This window comes from Oryx dammah, unplaced genomic scaffold (assembly GCF_014754425.2).
Source record: "Oryx dammah isolate SB20612 unplaced genomic scaffold, SCBI_Odam_1.1 HiC_scaffold_10, whole genome shotgun sequence".
NCBI classification, from domain to species: domain Eukaryota; kingdom Metazoa; phylum Chordata; class Mammalia; order Artiodactyla; family Bovidae; genus Oryx; species Oryx dammah.
Window position 1 is genome coordinate 43,807,497 of NW_024070194.1, and position 18,996 is coordinate 43,826,492.

The 18,996-nt window shown below is 42.7% G+C and overlaps 1 protein-coding gene across 1 annotated transcript in view; it reads right to left on the reverse strand.

Annotated features, from left to right (window-relative positions):
- The window catches only part of CFAP61 (cilia and flagella associated protein 61), a 243,973-nt gene that overhangs the window by 200,642 nt on the left and 24,335 nt on the right, over positions 1–18,996 (reverse strand). The window contains exon 7 of the mRNA XM_040247971.1: positions 8,828–8,960. Within this exon, the coding sequence (XP_040103905.1) occupies positions 8,828–8,960 (133 nt within the window). The remainder of the gene's footprint in view (positions 1–8,827; positions 8,961–18,996) is intronic.

Below are 18,996 nucleotides of genomic sequence, written 5' to 3' on the forward strand. Positions count from 1 at the left end.
ACTGAGGCCTGTGGTCACATCTCCACGGAACACACAGAGATCACACTGGACTCCGTTTGTGTCTTTAGAGATACCAAAGGATCCCTGCAGGGTTGGGACTGCAGTTTTCAGCCGGCAATGTTGCTTTGATGTTCACACACACTGAAAGCTTGTAACACATGACAGGAGAGGGAAAGAAATGAGGGAGGAGGCTGCTGCAGCTGCTCCTCACAAGCACTAAAACTCAAGAGATTTGGGTTCAAACTTGCATCATGAAACCAAATAATTAAAGGCCTTCTCCAGAGTGATATCAGTATCATAACGATAAGACAGCCCTTGGTTTTGTCTCCTGCTCAGCAGCAGATATTTGGCTTCCATGTATGAACAAAAGTGCATTTGAGGGAGCTGTGGGATCTGGCACCATCCACCAAGGGGCCTGGGGGGAGTCTCACCTGCCTGTGCATTGGGAAACAGGCAGACAGACCTCAGTCGTGGTTGTGGACCCTGCAGAGGCCCATGAAGTGACTCTAGCTCCTCTGAGCCTCGGTCCAGGAGCTCCTGAAAACAGTGCCTGAGACAATCACTCATGGATGCGACAGCCTGTGATGAAGTTCAGACTTCCAGAGGAGAAGATTCTGATCCATTTGGAGCAGAAAACAAAAACCAGTTTGGACGTCCTAGAGTGGAGTAAGACAATCTGCCTTTCCCCACAACACCCATCCTCCAAGATAGTACAGCTTAGGCCAAGATTTATTCCCATAATTTGTCCCACAGGGGTAAGGGAGACTGTGTTAGGGAGTGCCTGGTTTCCCTAGCTATGCAGGATGCTTCCAGAGGGACTCATTTCTCTCTTGCCCGACTTAGAGTACTAAATTAGGAGCTCATGACTGGGTTGGGGGGTGTGGGAGGAAGGAATCTGAGACAGCAGCAGGTAGGGCCCTCAGAGGACATTAACAGGCATCACAGATTCCATCAAGAAGCCCACCCATAAGCTGCTGGGAATATTCCACCCACAGATCCTACCAAATGGCCCAGGAATGTTCCACATGCCTTATCCACACACCAGCCCACCTTGTGGCAGCTCTCATGTACACTCCTAGGAGTGGTGTGAGCAGACCTAGCAGATGGCTAAGGAGCATAATGAGAAAATCGGCCTAATCTGTGGTCCAGGAAGATACTACAAACTTGAGCTTTAGTGCCATCTTTGGGAAGGCAAAACACTCAACCTGGAGCCTTGGAGGGCTCATAGAAAATAAACAACTTAAAAGTTCTGCCACAAAAGAGAGCAAGAGGCATAGAGGAGGTATATCCATAAAAGGACACCTCAGAGAAGGCAATGAGGAGCCTGGTAGGCTGCAGTCCATGGGATCGCTAGGAATCGGACATGACTGAGCGACTTCACTTTCACTTTTCACTTTCATGCATTGGAGAAGGAAATGGCAACCCACTCCAGTGTTCTCGCCTGGAGAATCCCAGGGACGGGGGGAGCCTGACGGGCTGCCGTCTATGGGGTCACACAGAGTCGGACACGACTGAAGTGACTTATCATATCAGAATCTCTAGCAGGGCTGAGAGAAGGTATTTCTCACCCAAAGACCAGAGGAAATGATTGCTATTCAAATGTGAAGTCAGCAATGCAAAGCTCCAGGACCATGAAATATCAAGGAAATATGACACCACCAAAAGGTCACACTAGTCTTCTGATAACTGAACCCAAAGACAAGGACAATGGTAACTCTCCAATGCACTAGACAAATAATTCAAAAAAGCTGTTTTCAGGAGACAGTGAGCTACAAGAAAACACAGACAGTTCAACAAAATCAGGAGAACAATACACAAATAAAATAAGAAGTTTAGCAAAAGAGAATCCATAAGAATCAACCATAAATTCTGGAGCCAAAGAATCAATGAACGACATGAAAATACAATACAAAGCATCTAACGGGGGACCTGATCAATCAGAAGAAAGAATAGTGTGACTGAAGACAGGAACTTTGAAAATATCAAGTCAAAGGAGAACAAAGTAAAAAGAATGAAAAGAGTTGAAGAAAGTCTGTATGATCTATAAGATACCATCCTAAGGACCAATTTGTGAATCACCAGAGTTCCAAGACAAGCAGAGAGGGAAAACGGAGCAGAGAGCTTATTTATTTATTTTTTTTTTTTAATTTATTTATTTATTTTTAATTTTTACTTTACAATTCTGTATTGGTTTTGGAGTAAAGACAATCTCTTTAACAAGTGGTGCTGGGAAAACTGGTCAACCACTTGTAAAAGAATGAAGCTAGATCACTTTCTAACACCACACACAAAGATAAACTCAAAATGGATTAAAGATCTAAATGTAAGACCAGAAACTATAAAACTCTTAGAGGAGAACATAGGCAAAACACTCTCTGACATAAACCACAGCAGGATCCTCTATGATCCACCTCCCAGAATTCTGGAAATAAAAGCAAAAATAAACAAATGGGATCTAATTAAAATTAAAAGCTTCTGCACAACAAAGGAAAACATAAGCAAAGTGAAAAGACAGCCTTCCGAATGGGAGAAAATAATAGCAAATGAAGCAACTGACAAACAACTAATCTCAAAAATATACAAGCAACTCCTGCAGCTCAATTCCAGAAAAATAAACGACCCAATAAAAAAATGGGCCAAAGAACTAAATAGACATTTCTCCAAAGAAGACATACGGATGGCTAACAAACACATGAAAAGATGCTCAACATCACTCATTATAAGAGAAATGCAAATCAAAACCACAATGAGGTACCACTTCACACCAGTCAGAATGTCTGCGATCCAAAAATCTGCAAGCAATAAATGCTGGAGAGGGTGTGGAGAGAAGGGAACCCTCCTACACTGTTGGTGGGAGTGCAAACTAGTACAGCCACTATGGAGAACAGAGAGCTTATTTAAAGAAATAATGGCCAAGAACATCCCAAATCTGGGGAGAGATATAGATACCCAAGTTCATGAAACCCATTGTTCACCAAACAAAATCAACTTAAAAGATCCTTCCCAAGACACATTATATAAAACTCAAAAATCAAAGGTAAGAGGAGAATCTTAAAAGCAGCAGAAGAAAAAAATCTTGTGACTTCCAAAAGAGCCCCCCATAAGACCATCAGCAGATTTCTCAGCAGGAACCCTCCAAGCCAGGAATTAGCAGGATAATATATTCAAAGTGCTAAAAGACAAAAACTGCCAATAAAGAATACTTCACTCAGCAAAGCTGCCCTTCAAAAATGAAAGACTTTCCTAGACAAACAAAAGCTAAGAAAATTCTTCACCACTAGACCTGCCCTATAAGAAATGCTGAAAGGAGTTCTTCAAGATGAAATGAAAGGATGCCAATTAATAACACAAAAATATATAAAAATATACAACACAATAGTAAAAGCAAGTATACAGTCAAGTTCAGGAAACTATAAAACTTTAATATGGCAAAGCATTAACCACTTAACTCTAGTGTAATGATTAAAGGATGACAATTTAATATTTCAATAACTATAGGTACAATAATTTGTTAGTAACTATGGGATATAAAAAGGAGGTAAATTGTGATATTAAAAAATAGGGAAGTAAAAGGGTAAACCTTTTGTGTGCAATTGAATTAAGTCTTTAGTGTAAAATAGACTGTTATGTCTGTAAGCTGTTTTATGTAAGTTTCATGGTAACCATGCAATAAAGATCTACAGTAGGTTCACAAAAGATAAACAAAAAGGAATCAAACCATTTCACAGCAGAAAATCATCAACTCATAAAGGAAGGCAGGAAGAAAGGAACAAGGGTCCTACAAAACAGCCAGAAAACAGTAAGATGGCATCTGTAAGTCCTTACCTGTAACTGGGGCTTCCCTAGTAGCTTAGATGGTAAAGAATCCGCTTGCAATGCAGGAGACCTGGGTTTGATCCCTAGGTCAGGAAGATTCCCTGGAGAAGGAAATGGCAACCCACTCCAGTACTCTTGCCTGGAGAATTCTATGGATGGAGGAGCCTGGTGGGCTACAGTCCATGGGATTGCAAAGAGTCAGACACGACTGTCTGACTAACTTTAACTTTACCTGTAATTACTCTAAGTGTAAATGAATTGTATTCTCCAATCAAAAGACACAGAGTAGCTAAATGGATAAAAAAAACAAGACCTATCAATTTGCTGCCCTCAAGAAATTCACTTCCTTTAAGGATACACATCATTTTCAAGTGAAGAGATGGAAGAATATATTCCATGCCAGTGAAAACTGAAAGAGAGGGTAGGTAGCTATGCTTATCCCAGACAAAACAGACTTTAGGCCCCCAAAAAAGAGACAAGGAAGGTTATTAAATAAGGATAAAGGGGTCAATTCTTCAAGGAGATATAACAGGACTTCATTGGTAGTGCAGTGGGTAAGACTCCACCTGCTAATACAGAGGACATAGGTTCATTGCCTGGTGCGGGAAGATCCCATGTGCCACAGAGCAACCAAGCCCACGTGCCACAACCACTAAGTCCGAGTGCTGCAACTACTGAAGCCTGTGCACCCAGCACCTGGGCTCCGCGTCAAGTGAAGGCCCCGCAGAGAGAAGCTCGCGCACTGCAAGGAGTCGCCCCCCACTCACTGCAGCTAAAGAAAGTCCAGGCAAAGCAATGAAGACCCAGCACAGCCAAGAATAAATGAATAAATCATTTTTTAAAAAAAGAGAGAAAAGAAACGACCCAATCAAAAAATGGGCCAAAGAACTAAACAGACATTTCTCCAAAGAAGACATACAGATGGCTAACAAACACATGAAAAGATGCTCAACATCACTCATTATCAGAGAAATGCAAATCAAAACCACAATGAGATGCCATTTCACGCCAGTCAGAATGGCTGTGATCCAAAAGTCTACAAGCAATAAATGCTGGAGAGGGTGTGGAGAAAAGGGAACCTTCTTACACTGTTGGTGGGAATGCAAACTAGTACAGCCACTCTGGAAAACAGTGTGGAGGTTCCTTAAAAAATTGGAAATAGAACTGCCTTATGACCCAGCAATCCCACTACTGGGCATACACACCAAGGAAACCAGAATTGAAAGAGACACGTGTACCCCAATGTTCATTGCAGCACTGTTTGTAATAGCCAGGACATGGAAGCAACCTAGATGTCCATCAGCAGATGAATGGATAAGAAAGCTGTGGTACATATACACAATGGAGTATTACTCAGCCATTAAAAAGAATACATTTGAATCAGTTCTAATGAGGTGGATGAAACTGGAGCCTATTATACGGAGTGAAGTAAGCCAGAAAGAAAAACACCAATACAGTATACTAACACATATATATGGAATTTAGAAAGATGGTAACGATAACCCTGTATGCGAGACAGCCAAAGAGACACAGATGTATAGAAGAGTCTTTTGGACTCTGTGGGAGAGGGAGAGGGTGGGACGATTCGGGAGAATGGCATTGAAACATGTATAATATCATATATGAAACGAATCGCCAGTCCAGGTTTGATGCATGATACAGGATGCTTGGGGCTGGTGCACTGGGATGACCCAGAGGGATGGTATGTGGAGGGAGGTGGGAGGGGGGTTCAGGATGGGGAACACATGTATACCCGTGGCAGATTCATGTTGATGTATGGCAAAACCAATACAATATTGTAATTAGCCTCCAATTAAAATAAATAAATTTATATTAAAAAATAAAAATTATCAAAAAAAGAAGATATAACAATCACAAATATATTAATATATATCCTCAACATCAGAGCACCTAACTATAATAAGCAAATACTAACAGATCTGAAGGGAGAGATAGACAACAATACAACACTAGCAGGGGACTTCAATAGCTAACTTTCGACAATGGATAGACATCCAGAGAGGAAATCAACCAGGAAACGTTAGACTCAGTGCATACGTTAGATAAAACTGACCTAACAAATGTGTACAGAACATCCCATCCAACAGCAGTAGAATACACATCGTTCTCAAGAACACATGGAACTTTCTCCATGATACAGAAGATGACAGATCACAAAATGAGTCTTAGCACATTCAGTCAGTTCAGTTGTCGCTCAGTCGTGTCCGACTCTCTGCGACCCCATGAGTTGCAGCATGCCAGGCCTCCCTGTCTATCACCAACTCCCAGAGTTCACTCAAACTCATGTCTATCGAGTCAGTGATGCCATCCAGCCATCTCATCCTCTGTCGTCCCCTTCTCCTCCTGCCCCCAATCCTTCCCAGCATCAGAGTCTTTTCCAATGAGTCAACTCTTCACATGAGGGGGCCAAAGTAATGGAGTTTCAGCTTTAGCATCATTCCTTCCAAAGAAATCCCAGGGCTGATCTCCTTCAGAATGGACTGGTTGGATCTCCGTGCAGTCCAAGGGACTCTCAGGAGTCTTCATGAAAAAGATTTAAATCATACCTAGTATCTTTCCCAACTACAATGGTATTACCCTAGAAATTAATAATAGGAGGAAAGCTGAAAATTCACAAATATATGAAAATTTAATATACTCCTGAACAACTAAGAGGTCAAAGAAGAAATCAAAAGGGAAATAAAAAAAACCTTGAAACAAACAAAAGTGGAAATACAATAAACTAAAATTTACAGGATACTGCAAAAAAGCAGTTCTAAGAGGTAAGTTTATAGTAGTAAATGCCTACATTAACCAAAAAAAAGATATCAAATAAACAATCTAACTTTACTACCTCAAAGAACTAGAAAAAGAACAAATTAAGAAGCCCAAAATTAGCACAAAGAAGAAATTAACAAAGAGCAGAGCAGAAATAAATGAAATAGAGACCAGAAAAGTAATCAAAAAGATCTGAAAAACTTAGAGCTGTCTTTTTAAACAATAAATAAAACTGACAACCTGTTAGCTAGACTAAGAAAGCAAGAACACTCAAAATCTGAAATGGAAGAGTAGGTGTTAAAACTGATTTCATGGATACATAGGATAAGAGATTACTATGATTAATTATATACCAACAAATTGGAAAACCTAAAAGAAACAGACAAATTCCCAGAAACAGATAAACTACCTAGACTGAATCAGGAGTTGTTAATCAAGGGATAAAAATTTCCAGGTATAAGATGAATAAGTTCTGGGCATCTACTGTATAGCATGATGATTACAGCTAATAACACTGTATTACATACCTGGGAGTGGTTAAAAGGTAGATCTTAAATGTTTTCACCACAAAATAAAATGGTATTAATAATTTTGTAACATAATGGAGGTGCTGGCTCACGCTATGGTAGTGATCATTTTGCAAGATAAGTACATCAGACTAACACACTGTACACTTTAATCTTACACAATGTCATATGTCAATTACATCTCAATAAAGCTGGAAAAATAAATACATAAATAAATGCCTTCTCTAAAAAACAAAGAACTGACTTAACTGGATGGGTACAGTGGGACCATTAAAGGCTTATTTGGGCCTGTATGAATCATTTTAACTATCAGGGCTTCTCAGGTGGTAAATGTCTTGAGTCTTCTCAGGAGACTCAAGAGATGGGGGTTTGATCCCAGGGTTGGGAAGATCCTCTGGAGTAGGAAATGGCAACCCACTCTCTTATTCTTGCCTGGAAAATTCCTTGGCCAGAGGAACCTGGAGGGCTACAGTCCGTGTGGCCACAGCATTAGACTCGACTTAGCGCACACACACACACACACACACACACACACAGTTTTTGACTCATTGTGTAAGACGTGGTTTTTTAAAATGGTAATGGCTGGGCCCAAATGCTTCCTGACCCTTCCTTCTGTCACTAGCCTGGAGCCAAAGGTCAAATGACAATATTTGAACAAATGTCCTTAAAAGACAACACATAAACCTAAATATGAAAAAAAAAAAAAAGTCTTTCAATGCAGAAGAAACAACTATCATGGACTAGTACATCTGAATCTAATTTTTAAGGCTGGTTCTCACCTGAAATTAAACCTCTATGAACATCTAAACTCATCTCATTCTGTTTTTTAAGATGTTAATTTTTTTTGGGGGGGATATGGACCATTTTTAGTCTTTATTGAATTTGTTACAATACTGCTTGTGTTTTATGTTTTGTTTTTTTGGCCACAAGACATATGGGATCTTAATTCCCCAGCTAGGGATTGAATCTGCATCTCCTGTACTGGAAAAGTGAAAGTGAAGTCGTTCAGTCGTGTCCAACTCTTTGCGACCTGTTGACTGTAGCCCACCAAGCTCCTCCGTCCATGGGATTCTCCAGACAAGAATACTGGAGTGGGTTGCCATTTCCTTCTGGAAGGTGCAGTCTTAACCAGTGGACCACCAGGGAAAGTCCCCACCCTGGCCTTCTTCTGATGTGTCTTCTTCCATCATATAGATCAATGTTTCACCACATGGACTGCATATGGGAAGTATATGGGGGGCGTTTTCAAGATACTGACATGCTCTACCCCCCAAAAGATTGATTTCATTGTTCTGACTGCAACCTGGCATCAGGAATTTTTTCTGAGATAGAATTCACCTTCTGAAACTGAGGGTAACAATCGTTTAAATCCATCACACCCGGGGCCCGCCATCACTGATTAAGCTCGCCTTAACTGTTGCTATCTATACAAATAACTTGCACATCTGCCAAGAGGCACATAGCCCAAATGATAAGATGTTTGCCCAAGCTGTTTTCCAGGAACTTGGAGTCAGCTGTGTCTAGTTCAGGCTCGAACCTGTTAAGACTGAGCATCTGGGAGGGCCTCGTAAAAGGTGAAAAACCTAAAGCGGGAACCCTGGGGAAGCGGGTGATGTCATGGCTCCAAGGATGTTCCTCGAATCAAGACCAGGGCTGCCCTCCTCTCACCCCTCTCCCAGGTGGGCCCTAGGTGAGTTATCATGCACCTCACACACGACAGCGTGATTCTCCTCGTCTTGGGCCTCGATGAGCTCAGCCAGGAAGTACTCGCCGTACGTCTCCTTCAGGATGGTGTCATGGTGCAGGAATATTGGCATGAGGTCGTCGTGATCTTCCACCCTGTCAAAGGAAAGGCCTAAATCAGTGTTGGTTCCTCCATCTGCTCCTTTGATCCTGTCCTAAATGCCAGGGATAGAGCAACACGCCCAAGAAACGGACTTATATCATAATGGGGGGAATGGACAAGAATGTGACAAACAAGTCTCCTGGAACGTTTCCAAGTGCGACCAATCGCTTTGGGATGGAGAGTGAGGGCGCCAAGGGGTCAGGGATGGGACACCTGAGCGAGACCAGAACGGAGAGATGGGGAGGAAGCTCTGTCGAGACCTGGAGGTGGGCTGTTCCAGGCAGAAGGGACACGCTCACCGGCTGGGTGCAGACTGCAGGCGCAGCATCACTCACGAGCCAAAGAACAGGAAGATGGGCACAGCACCTCCCATGTGTTTCAAGGGGTACTGTTTCTACAACACCGCTCCCAGCACCCCCTTCCTCCCCTTAGAAGAAAACCATAGTCTAAAAACACTTTTCCGCTATAGGATCCCTCATGGATTATCACAGGTAAGATGTAAAGGTTCTGGGAATGACTATGATAAAGACTTATTTCCTTCAAGGGGCCCATGGTGCCCTTTACTCCTGAGATGCCTACTTCCATGGAGGAGGAGATGTTGGTTTGCAGGTAATGAAGCTCTGTTCCCTACCCTGGGCACAACTACCTCAAGCCTCTTTCCCAGGACTGCCTACCATAACCTTGATCCCCAGTGTGGGCAGGGATGGGAGACCTAAGAACCAAGTTTATGGCAGCACAGTGGTGCTGGCCCTTGGCTTTCATTTTGCTGCCATATTACATGTTTGTTTCTTCTTTGTAGCAGATTCTTGATTAACACTATTCTAGTTTTCCTGTCTACGATGTTCTTATACATTTTCCTGGTCCTTTTCTTTTAAAAATGTTCCATATTTCTATTGCTTTTCTCATATCACTGATTTGGCTACTAGCCTTTATCCTCCCTCTTCTTTCATTACTCTGACATCTCATGGGGCTTCTCAGGAGGCACTAGTGGTAAAGAATCCACCTGCCAATGCAAGAGACATAAAAGATGCAGGTTTGATCCCTGGGTTGGGAAGACATCCCACTCTAACTTCTAGTATGTTCTTTTTGATATTACTAGCAAGTCCATCTAATGAATGACAAAGACTTTCCCCTTGACCAGACTCTGACCCAGGACACTCGAAGTCTCTTCTTGACTAAGCCCGAGCCCTGGCCTGAATATCTGAACAAATACTAGCAGTTACTAAGGACAGCTCAAGGCCACATCCCTAGGATGATGTGAGACTGCCTTAAAGTGCCTGCCTGGGCAAGCTCAGGTTGCCAGGAGAATTTCCAGCTTGTTCCAGCCCACACCTGTGGTTACCCTGTCTCCCAACGTCTGTAGGAGGGCAGGAGCCTGGCTTCCACACTCAGACGAGTCTCATAGGGGCTCTCTAATTTTCACTCTCTCTTTTTCGCTTTTTAAAAAATTCTCGATAAAGCCCATTTTATTTCATACAACTACAGATTGATATTAATGAGCATATATCCTTTTGCCTGGAATGACTTCTATTTGCTTCTATAGGTTAATTGATGTTCATTAGATATGATCACAAGCATACTACACAGTATTTTATGTTTCAACAGATTTTAAATTACATTGTAGCTAATATATATCTATTATTGTATGCAATGTATTATTTCTACTACCTTGGAGTTCATAGCATATAATTGGTTTGTTTTAGTCAAATATCTAATACAGCAGAATAGTTCACTCGCTGAGAACACCAGATAATAATTTTATCAGTCATAATTGCTATTTTATATTATAAGAAAATACCAATATATTGATTCTAAATAAGAACTTAAAGAATAAGATCACTGCCTGAATTTAAATTTCAGTCTTTTTCCCTTTGGGTCTTCTGTGCAGTTTTCTTCTTCTCTTAGATACTGCACAATTTGTCATTATAAAAAAATCTTTTTAGAATAAAAATATTTCTATGAGAAACAATCATCATAACATTAAGTTGCTTTATTTTACTCCAACTATTAGCTATAATGCAATTTTAAAATATATATATTTTTGATTTGTATCTCTATGAAGTATCTTTACAATGCCCACAGAATTCAAATTATTACACTGTTTGAATTTTTAAAAGATGATGCAGAGTTCAGTTTTCTTGTGAGATCTTGATAATGTTACTTGATTCTTCCTTTTATCCTCCATTGTTGATATAAGCAGACTGTCTGCCCGTTCTGTAAATCACAATATATAATCGAAAGAATAACTCTTGGATCCAATGCTTCAAATTCCTCCAGGATAAACTGATCACATAAATTCCAGATTTCTTTCTCCCTCCCTTCCTTCCCTCCCTTCCTTTGTGTTTTATTTTACTATTTCCACTTCAGAAGCCCCAGTCACCTCTGTACAAATGAAAGCTGAGTTTGGTCCATCCTGGACCTCACTCCCAATGGAGTTCTCTCCCAGTGGTTATTTAGGATTAAAATCTGTCCTTACCAGAGTCCCGCTTTGTTTGACCTTTGACCTCTGCACACCCTGGAGCCCATAGCCCAGGGGCAACAGTGACAGCCAACATGGAAGGGACTCCCCCCGCCACAGGCACTGACTGCCCTGGGGGTGCCATCGCTAGGCCTGTTTGCCAGCAGTGGCTATGTGGTCCGACAGGGGCCCTGTGGGGAGTGAACCTGCCCCAGCCCTCCAGCCTGCCTCTGACTTCCCTGCGGAGACTACTACCCAGGTCTCTTCACTGTATGGCCTTGGGGTCTCACCTACAAGACAGCAGAGACAAGGAGAGTCAGGGGGTACAGTGTGCAGACACAGGGGCACCCTCAAGGTTACTCTCTCACAGGCATTTAGCCCCCAGCAGCATCTGCTATGGACAACTTCACATGCCACCCACCCCCCACCCCACCATCCGACACACTCTGAAACCCCTGCCGGCAACCTCCATCTGAGTGCCCAAGCACTCTGCTGGGAGAGCCAAGAAGGCCCCACTGTATTCAGGACACCCCTCCCTTCCCCACACCACAGCCTGCAAAAGGGTGCTGCTAACAGAGGTGGCTTTTCTCTGTAAACAGAGTCCTCAGTGATAGTACTTAAAAAAAAAAAAAAAAGATTCTAGGCGAGAAAAGACAACAAATCCATTTTCAAATATCTTGCCAAAAATTAAAGTCCCCACCAAGAATTTTAAAAATATTGATTTATTATTTAGACTGTGCCAGGTCTTAGTTGCAGCATATGAACTCTTAGTTGCGGCATGTGGGATCTAGTTCCCTGACCGGGGATTGAACCCAGGTCCCCCTGCATTGGGACTGCAAAATCTTTAGTGCCTGGACCACCAGAGAAGTCCCAATATTAGTTCAGTTCAAGTCAGTCACTCAGTCGTGCCTGACTCTTTGGACTTCAGCACGCCAGGCTTCCCTGTCCATCACCATCTCCCGGAGCTTGCTCAAACTCATGTCCATCGAGTCAGTGATACCATCCAACCATCTCATCCTCTGTCGTCCCCTTCTCCTCCCGCCTTCAATCTTTCCCAGCATCAGGGTCTTTTCCAGTGAGTCAGTTCTTCGCATCAGGTGGCCAAAGGATTGGAGTTTCAGCTTCAACATCAGTCCTTCCAATGAATATTCAGGATTGATTTCCTTTAGGATGGACTGGTTGAATCTCCTTGAAGTCCAAGGGACTCTCAAGAGTCTTCTCCAACACCACAGTTCAAAAGCACCAATTCTTCAGTGCTCAGTTTTCTTTATAGTCCAACTCTCACATCCATACATGACTACTGGAAAAACCATAGCTTTGACTAGATGAACTTTTGTCAGCAAAGTAATGTCTCTGCTTTTTAATATGCTGTCTAGGTTGGTCATAGCTTTTCTTCCAAGAGGTAATTATTTTAAATTATGTGAAAGTAATTCAATATCCTAATCATTTTAAGAGAATAGAGACAGCGATCACTCAGAGAACTCCAAAATCAACTGTGTACCATGGGCTTTTATCTGTATGTTGGACACAAAAACACTACTTTGTGGTATAAAAATCAAGAATAAAGGCTCAGAGAGACCCAGGGCCGAATGCCTAATCATGAGCCCTCAGCAGCCTGTGAACAAAGTGATCCATAATTACACCTCAGTACTTATTCTTCTGGGAAAAAGAAGAAGAAAACATCCAAGTTGTGGAGCTCCGAAGAATGTTTCCCTTAAGCCCATCCCCAAAATGTATAAAGAGGAACCTGCTCTGCAAGCATGTTCCTTGGGGTAATCGATGGTTTATGCTCTTGCATCAGCCCCGGTGCTAATGATAAGGTATGACATCAGCCTCTCGTAGTCTCAAATGGCATGTGACAAAGTCAAGCCCCTTGGAAATAAGACACCCCAGCTACCGAAAACAACTCATTCAGGAAAGTGTTTAAATTTGTGCACTGCCTGCTCAGGAGGTAAAGACTCTGCCTGCAATGCAGGAGACCCGAGTTTGATCCCTGTGTCGAGATCCTCTGGAGAAAGAAATGGTAACCTACTCCAGCATTCCCGCCTGGAGAATTCCATGGACAGAGGAGCCTGGGAGGTTACAGTCCATGGGGCTGCAAAGAGTCAGACACAACTGAGCAACTTTCACTTTCATTCTGCCACTCAGATAGGAGGAAAGCCACTTCTCGTGGAGCCGTTGGGCACAGCAGGGCCATGTGGCCAGCACCTCCATGACCCCCAGTGTTTAGGTAGTGATGACTCTGAAGGTTACAGTTGATCAACACAAAGTATTGACACACCGGGGAAGACACGACCGAGTAAGCAGTAACCTTCCTTTAGATCCTGCAGCCATTACGAGGCTTGGAGTAGACGACGACCCCCGTGCTATGGAACTAGTTACAGACTATTTTATTTTAACCTGTTCGGAAGAAACAAAAGGCCCTTCCCATAGAAACTGGTTTGATCCCTCAGACCCCTAAATGCCCATCAGACTCTGAGAACCATGCCAGATGAAAGCAGGCTGGAATCCAAAGCTGAAGAAAATCAACAGCCTCTCAGGACACCTGGCTTGGGGTCCGGTGTCCCGGAAGGCAAGGTGAAGGAGGACAGGGACCTGGGGGCTCTTGCTGGCTTCCTGGGAGGTCGGGAGGAGGAAGAACAGGCTCACTCCCCACCTCCTCCGTGTTAGCGAGGGGGGCTTTCAAGGAACAGCGTGATGCCAGACCCCAAGGCACTTGCCCAGCTGCTGGCATGGTCCCTTGGTAGCAGGTGGCCTCCCTCAGCATCCTGACCCCTCTTCTGCAGCATCACAAGTGTGGAACAGAGCCCTCAGGAGGCTTCCCTGGACAGGGAGGTGCACGTTGTTTTCTTGCCAGCAAAGAAACCGCTGCGAACGCATAGATGGAAAGCTCATGCTTACAGGCTGTAAATGACGGCTGCAGCCCACCTTTGGGCTACGGCGTTCGGGATACTGGCACGGCCTCCTCTCTGCTGCCTGAAGGCATCTGCCACAACCAGAAAGGATCTGCATGTCATTAGTGAGACTTGAAAATGTGCCATTGGAAAAGGGATTCTGATGTCACTTTAAATGCCATAAATATTGTATTTCTTCAAGCCTGAGAGTGTGCATATATGTGTGTATATTCTTTAAGAGGGGGCGTCCCTGGTGGCTCAGCGGGAAAGAACCCACCTGACAAGGCAGGAGATGCACGTTCGATCCTCTGGAGGAGGAAACTGCAACCCACTCCAGTATTCTTGCCTGGAAATCCCATTCTTGCCAGGAAATCCCATGGACAGAGGAGTCTGGAGGGCTACAGTCCACAGGGTCACAAAGAGTTGGACAAGACTGAGTGACTAAACAACATTCTTTAAGAAACCAGTGAAGACAGAAAAATCCAGAGAATCCAGTTTAGTGGTCGTGCTAAAGAATGCCGTGTATTTTGCTTAAACCAACCCCTAACACAATTGGTTTTAATTTGGAGTTGGAGAACCTACAATAGCTGCCAACTTGGCACCCAGATTTTTCTTTTTATTCAGACGTGTGAAACAAAGCACCTTTTTCTTTCCAAGATCTCTTGTGACCTCTAGTGGTCTTCTCTAGGAGAATCAAATCCATCATTTCTAAACTGTATATTCCATTCAAAACTTTAAAATGGGTTTTGGAACCCTTTAGCCTCTGCTCATTGGAAAATGTCATGATTTTAACAAGTTGTGGAGGACTTCGAGATGACTTCAAAGCACATTTGAGGTCAACTAGAGGCTCCTGAACTTCCACCACTGTGATCTGATCTACGTTAACACATCTCTGCTCCATTTGGATTGTGAACTAAAGTCTATCTGCTGGGTCAATTATCAGGACCCAAGAAGACCAGTGGGGAAATTCCAAACTACCCCACATGTTCTTTTTGAACGCTTTAGTATATTTATCACTCAAACATCAGAATGTTTATTTACATGAAATTTCTTAGAAGTCAAGCTTAAGTGGATTCCTAAAACATCATGAGACTATCAAATGCTTAATAAAAATAACTGCTTTAAAAGGTGAAAAGTTGGCATTTTAAAAACACCAATCTTAAAAGTCCTAATTTTTTCATCTATTTTTAATAGCAATAATGCTGACCTAACTTAATTTCTGTTATTAGCAAAAAAAAGCCGTACTATATTAAGGAAACTTTAAGTTACTTTCAGTTCAGTTCAGTTCAGTTCAGTTCAGTCGCTCAGTCGTGTCCAACTCTTTGTGACCCCATGAATCGCAGCACACCAGGCCTCCCTGTCCATCACCAACTCCCAGAGTTCACCCAAACTCATGTGCGTTGAGTCAGTGATGCCATCCAGCCATCTCATCCTCTGTCATCCCCTTCTCCTTCTGCCCCTAATCCCTCCCAGCAGTGATCTCCTGTAGCATATTTGGCACCTACCGACATGGGGAGTTCCTCTTTCAGTATCCTATCATTTTGCCTTTTCATACTGTTCATGGGGTTCTCAAGTCAAGAATACTGAAGTGGTTTGCCATTCCCTTCTCCAGTGGACCACATTCTGTCAGACCTCTCCACCATGACCCGTCCGTCTTGGGTGTAAGTTATTTTACAACCCTGATTGATGGCACGATTATAATCCTTTCCTCAGTAAGTACTCTCCCATCCCCATGAGGACTTGAAAAAGGTAGGCTTCTTCCCAGAAAGCCCATTTCAATAGTTTCTACATCTGAGAACATCTCAAATCCACCAGCAGTGATGAATCAAGTCCATGATAGGTAATAAAGGTGTGTCTAGAAGCAGCTGCGCTTTCCTTCATGTATTATACAAAATACAGAACAGTAACTGTGATAATTCGTTTCTCAGTAGAGGGGGACACTACAGCACAATACAGGTGAGTCAAAGAAATGGGACCGGGGATGATCACGTCAGTGTGCTAGCTCTGAATATGTTGCTAGGTAAACAGCAGAAGTGTAATCATATCCCCAAATGCTTCACTGGTTTGGTGTCTTAAGGATTGTGTTCTTCACCATTAATTATCAGTGCAAGTAATAACAGATGAAACAGATGTCAGAAAATAAAGGTAGGGGAAACGAGAAATGAGACAGCCTAAGTGGATACGTGGCCACGCCCATCTGACTCCAAAATGGTTTTTTCCTGCATCATTAAGGAGGAAGCTTGTCCACATGAGTGCCGTTTCCAGATATCTGAAGTCCTGCGCATGCAGGTGTTGAAACTCGAATTGGAACATTGCAGATGGAGGACCTCCTAAGATGTGTCACACCCCCCACCCGCAAGCAAAAACACCAACCCTCGCAACACCATAATTGCCTCTACATTTCAGTGCTACACCCCAAATTCTCTTCTTATAAGCATCCCTTCCTCACTACAAAGCACCCCCTGTCATCTCTTGGCTACCAGGACCACGTTCCTCCTGTGAACTGCTTTTGGCAGATTTTCTGGACAGCTCACTCTCGGAGGGAGGCTAAATAAGCAAGACCTCAGGGAAAGGGGAAATGGGAGGTTTAGTTCAGGCCAGGGGGAAGGTCGGCATTTGTAACACTCAAGTTTGCAAGAGTAAAAAGAAGAAAGAAAAATGATGGGAAGACAAGAACTGGGGAGACCAGCTCCTGACCCCCAGTTCCCATGTGCTCCCAGGAGCCAGCACTGGGCAGGGCACATCCTATACCAGGCTTCTCCAGCCCCCTGCATCCCGAAGTGGCAGGAGCCGCATCACTGAGTTAGCCAAGATGCCACTTACTTTTCACACAGTGGAAGAAACAGGTGATTTTTCTCCCCCATAATTCATTTATTTTGTAACTGGATGTTTTACCTCTTAATCTCCCTCGCTTACTCCACTCATTCCCCACCCGCTGCCCCCCTCACACACACACCAGAAACAGGGGATTCTGAGAATAGGCAGCTTCTGTACATGTCAATGTCAGCATTAGATTTATCTATAATTTTCCATTACAATAACGTCTTGATGAATATCTATGTCGAAAAAACATAAGCTTTAAAATTCCCCAAGGAAATAACAATTTGCACAATCCAAATTCCATATACTTTTCATATACATTTTAAGAGAATTCAGAGTGTGGAGGTTTGGGGAGACTGGAAGAGGCACGGAAGCCCTGAGCCCTTCCCCACATCCTGCCTTGTGCATTTCGTCCATCTGGCTGTACCCAGGTCATGCCCTTTTATAACAAACTGGTCATCTAGTAAGTAAAAAAAGAAAAGACTTAAAAATGTGCTAATTCATTTGTAACCGTTCCCCTCCAACCTCCCCCAAAGAACTGTCTGCTTTCAATGTACATGTTTAATCATCTGTCTAAACTAGAAATTATTTTAAATGCAACTATTTTCTTCATTTAATATGGAAACTGTAAAATGGCACTGAAACCCACAAATATTTGGATTAACGCAAATTAAAATAACAAACTACTGTTGTACTGCGGACAGTTTTAATAAGTGAAACATCCGCCATTAGCAAGAATGCAAGAAAATGAGACTGTTGGTTAGGATACAAATCGATGTCATTATTTTAATTGAATAATTTGGTAGTATCTATTTTAAATTTTTGGTATTTAATGCAACCTTACCCAGAAATTCCACTTCTAAGTATCTATACTACAGACAAAAATAGCATTACCACCGCATTACATGCTGTAGAAAAAAAGATGACATATTTCCATAAACAAGGAATACTTCAATGTAAAGCCACACGATGTGGTGTTTCATACAATGAAATGCCACACAGCCACGAAAAACAATAAAATAAATCTGGAAGGTGGATGAGCTGCTATACTAAGTGGAAAATGCAATTAACAAAACATACTATCATGACTATAGACATATATGCATGTGTGTATATACATATATATATATAGAGAGAATATACACGTAACACTTCCAGGTGTCTGTACAATTTTATCGGAGAAGGCAATGGCACCCCACTCCAGTATTCTTGCTTGGAAAATCCTATGGATGGAGGAGCCTGGTGGGCTGCAGTCCATGGGATCTCGAAGTCGGACACGACTGAGCAACTTGACTTTCACTTTTCACTCTCATGCATTGGAGAAGGAAATGGCAACCCACTCCAGTGTTCTTGCCGGGAGAATCCCAGGGACAGAAGAGCCTGGTAGGCTGCCATCTCTGGGGTTGCACAGAGTCGGACACGACTGAAGCGACTTAGCAGCAGCAACAGCAGTACAATTATATACTCACATAGAATAATGAAACAAGGAGTAATTGTTAAGCTTTTTATGATTGGAAAATATAATTCATTTTATTAAATGAGCCCATGCCCCACATTAGTTAGCAAATGGCAGGAAAAAAATGATTAATTTTTAAATGAAATTGAGATTAAAGTACAGCAACTATGAGACCACAAGACCCTAAGAAATTAATTTATGGAACTTTCTCATGACATAATTAACAATTTGCCAAGTGGCCAGAGGGAGAGCACTGGACTGACTGGCCAAGACTGGTAGAGAGGAACCAAAGGGGTGACCCTGGGAGAAAGCTGAGGCCCAGGTTCTGGAAGAGGCAGTGTTCAGAGCCACAACAGGAGTAAAAGAGAAGACACAAACCAGGATGGGGTGGGTTGGGGCTG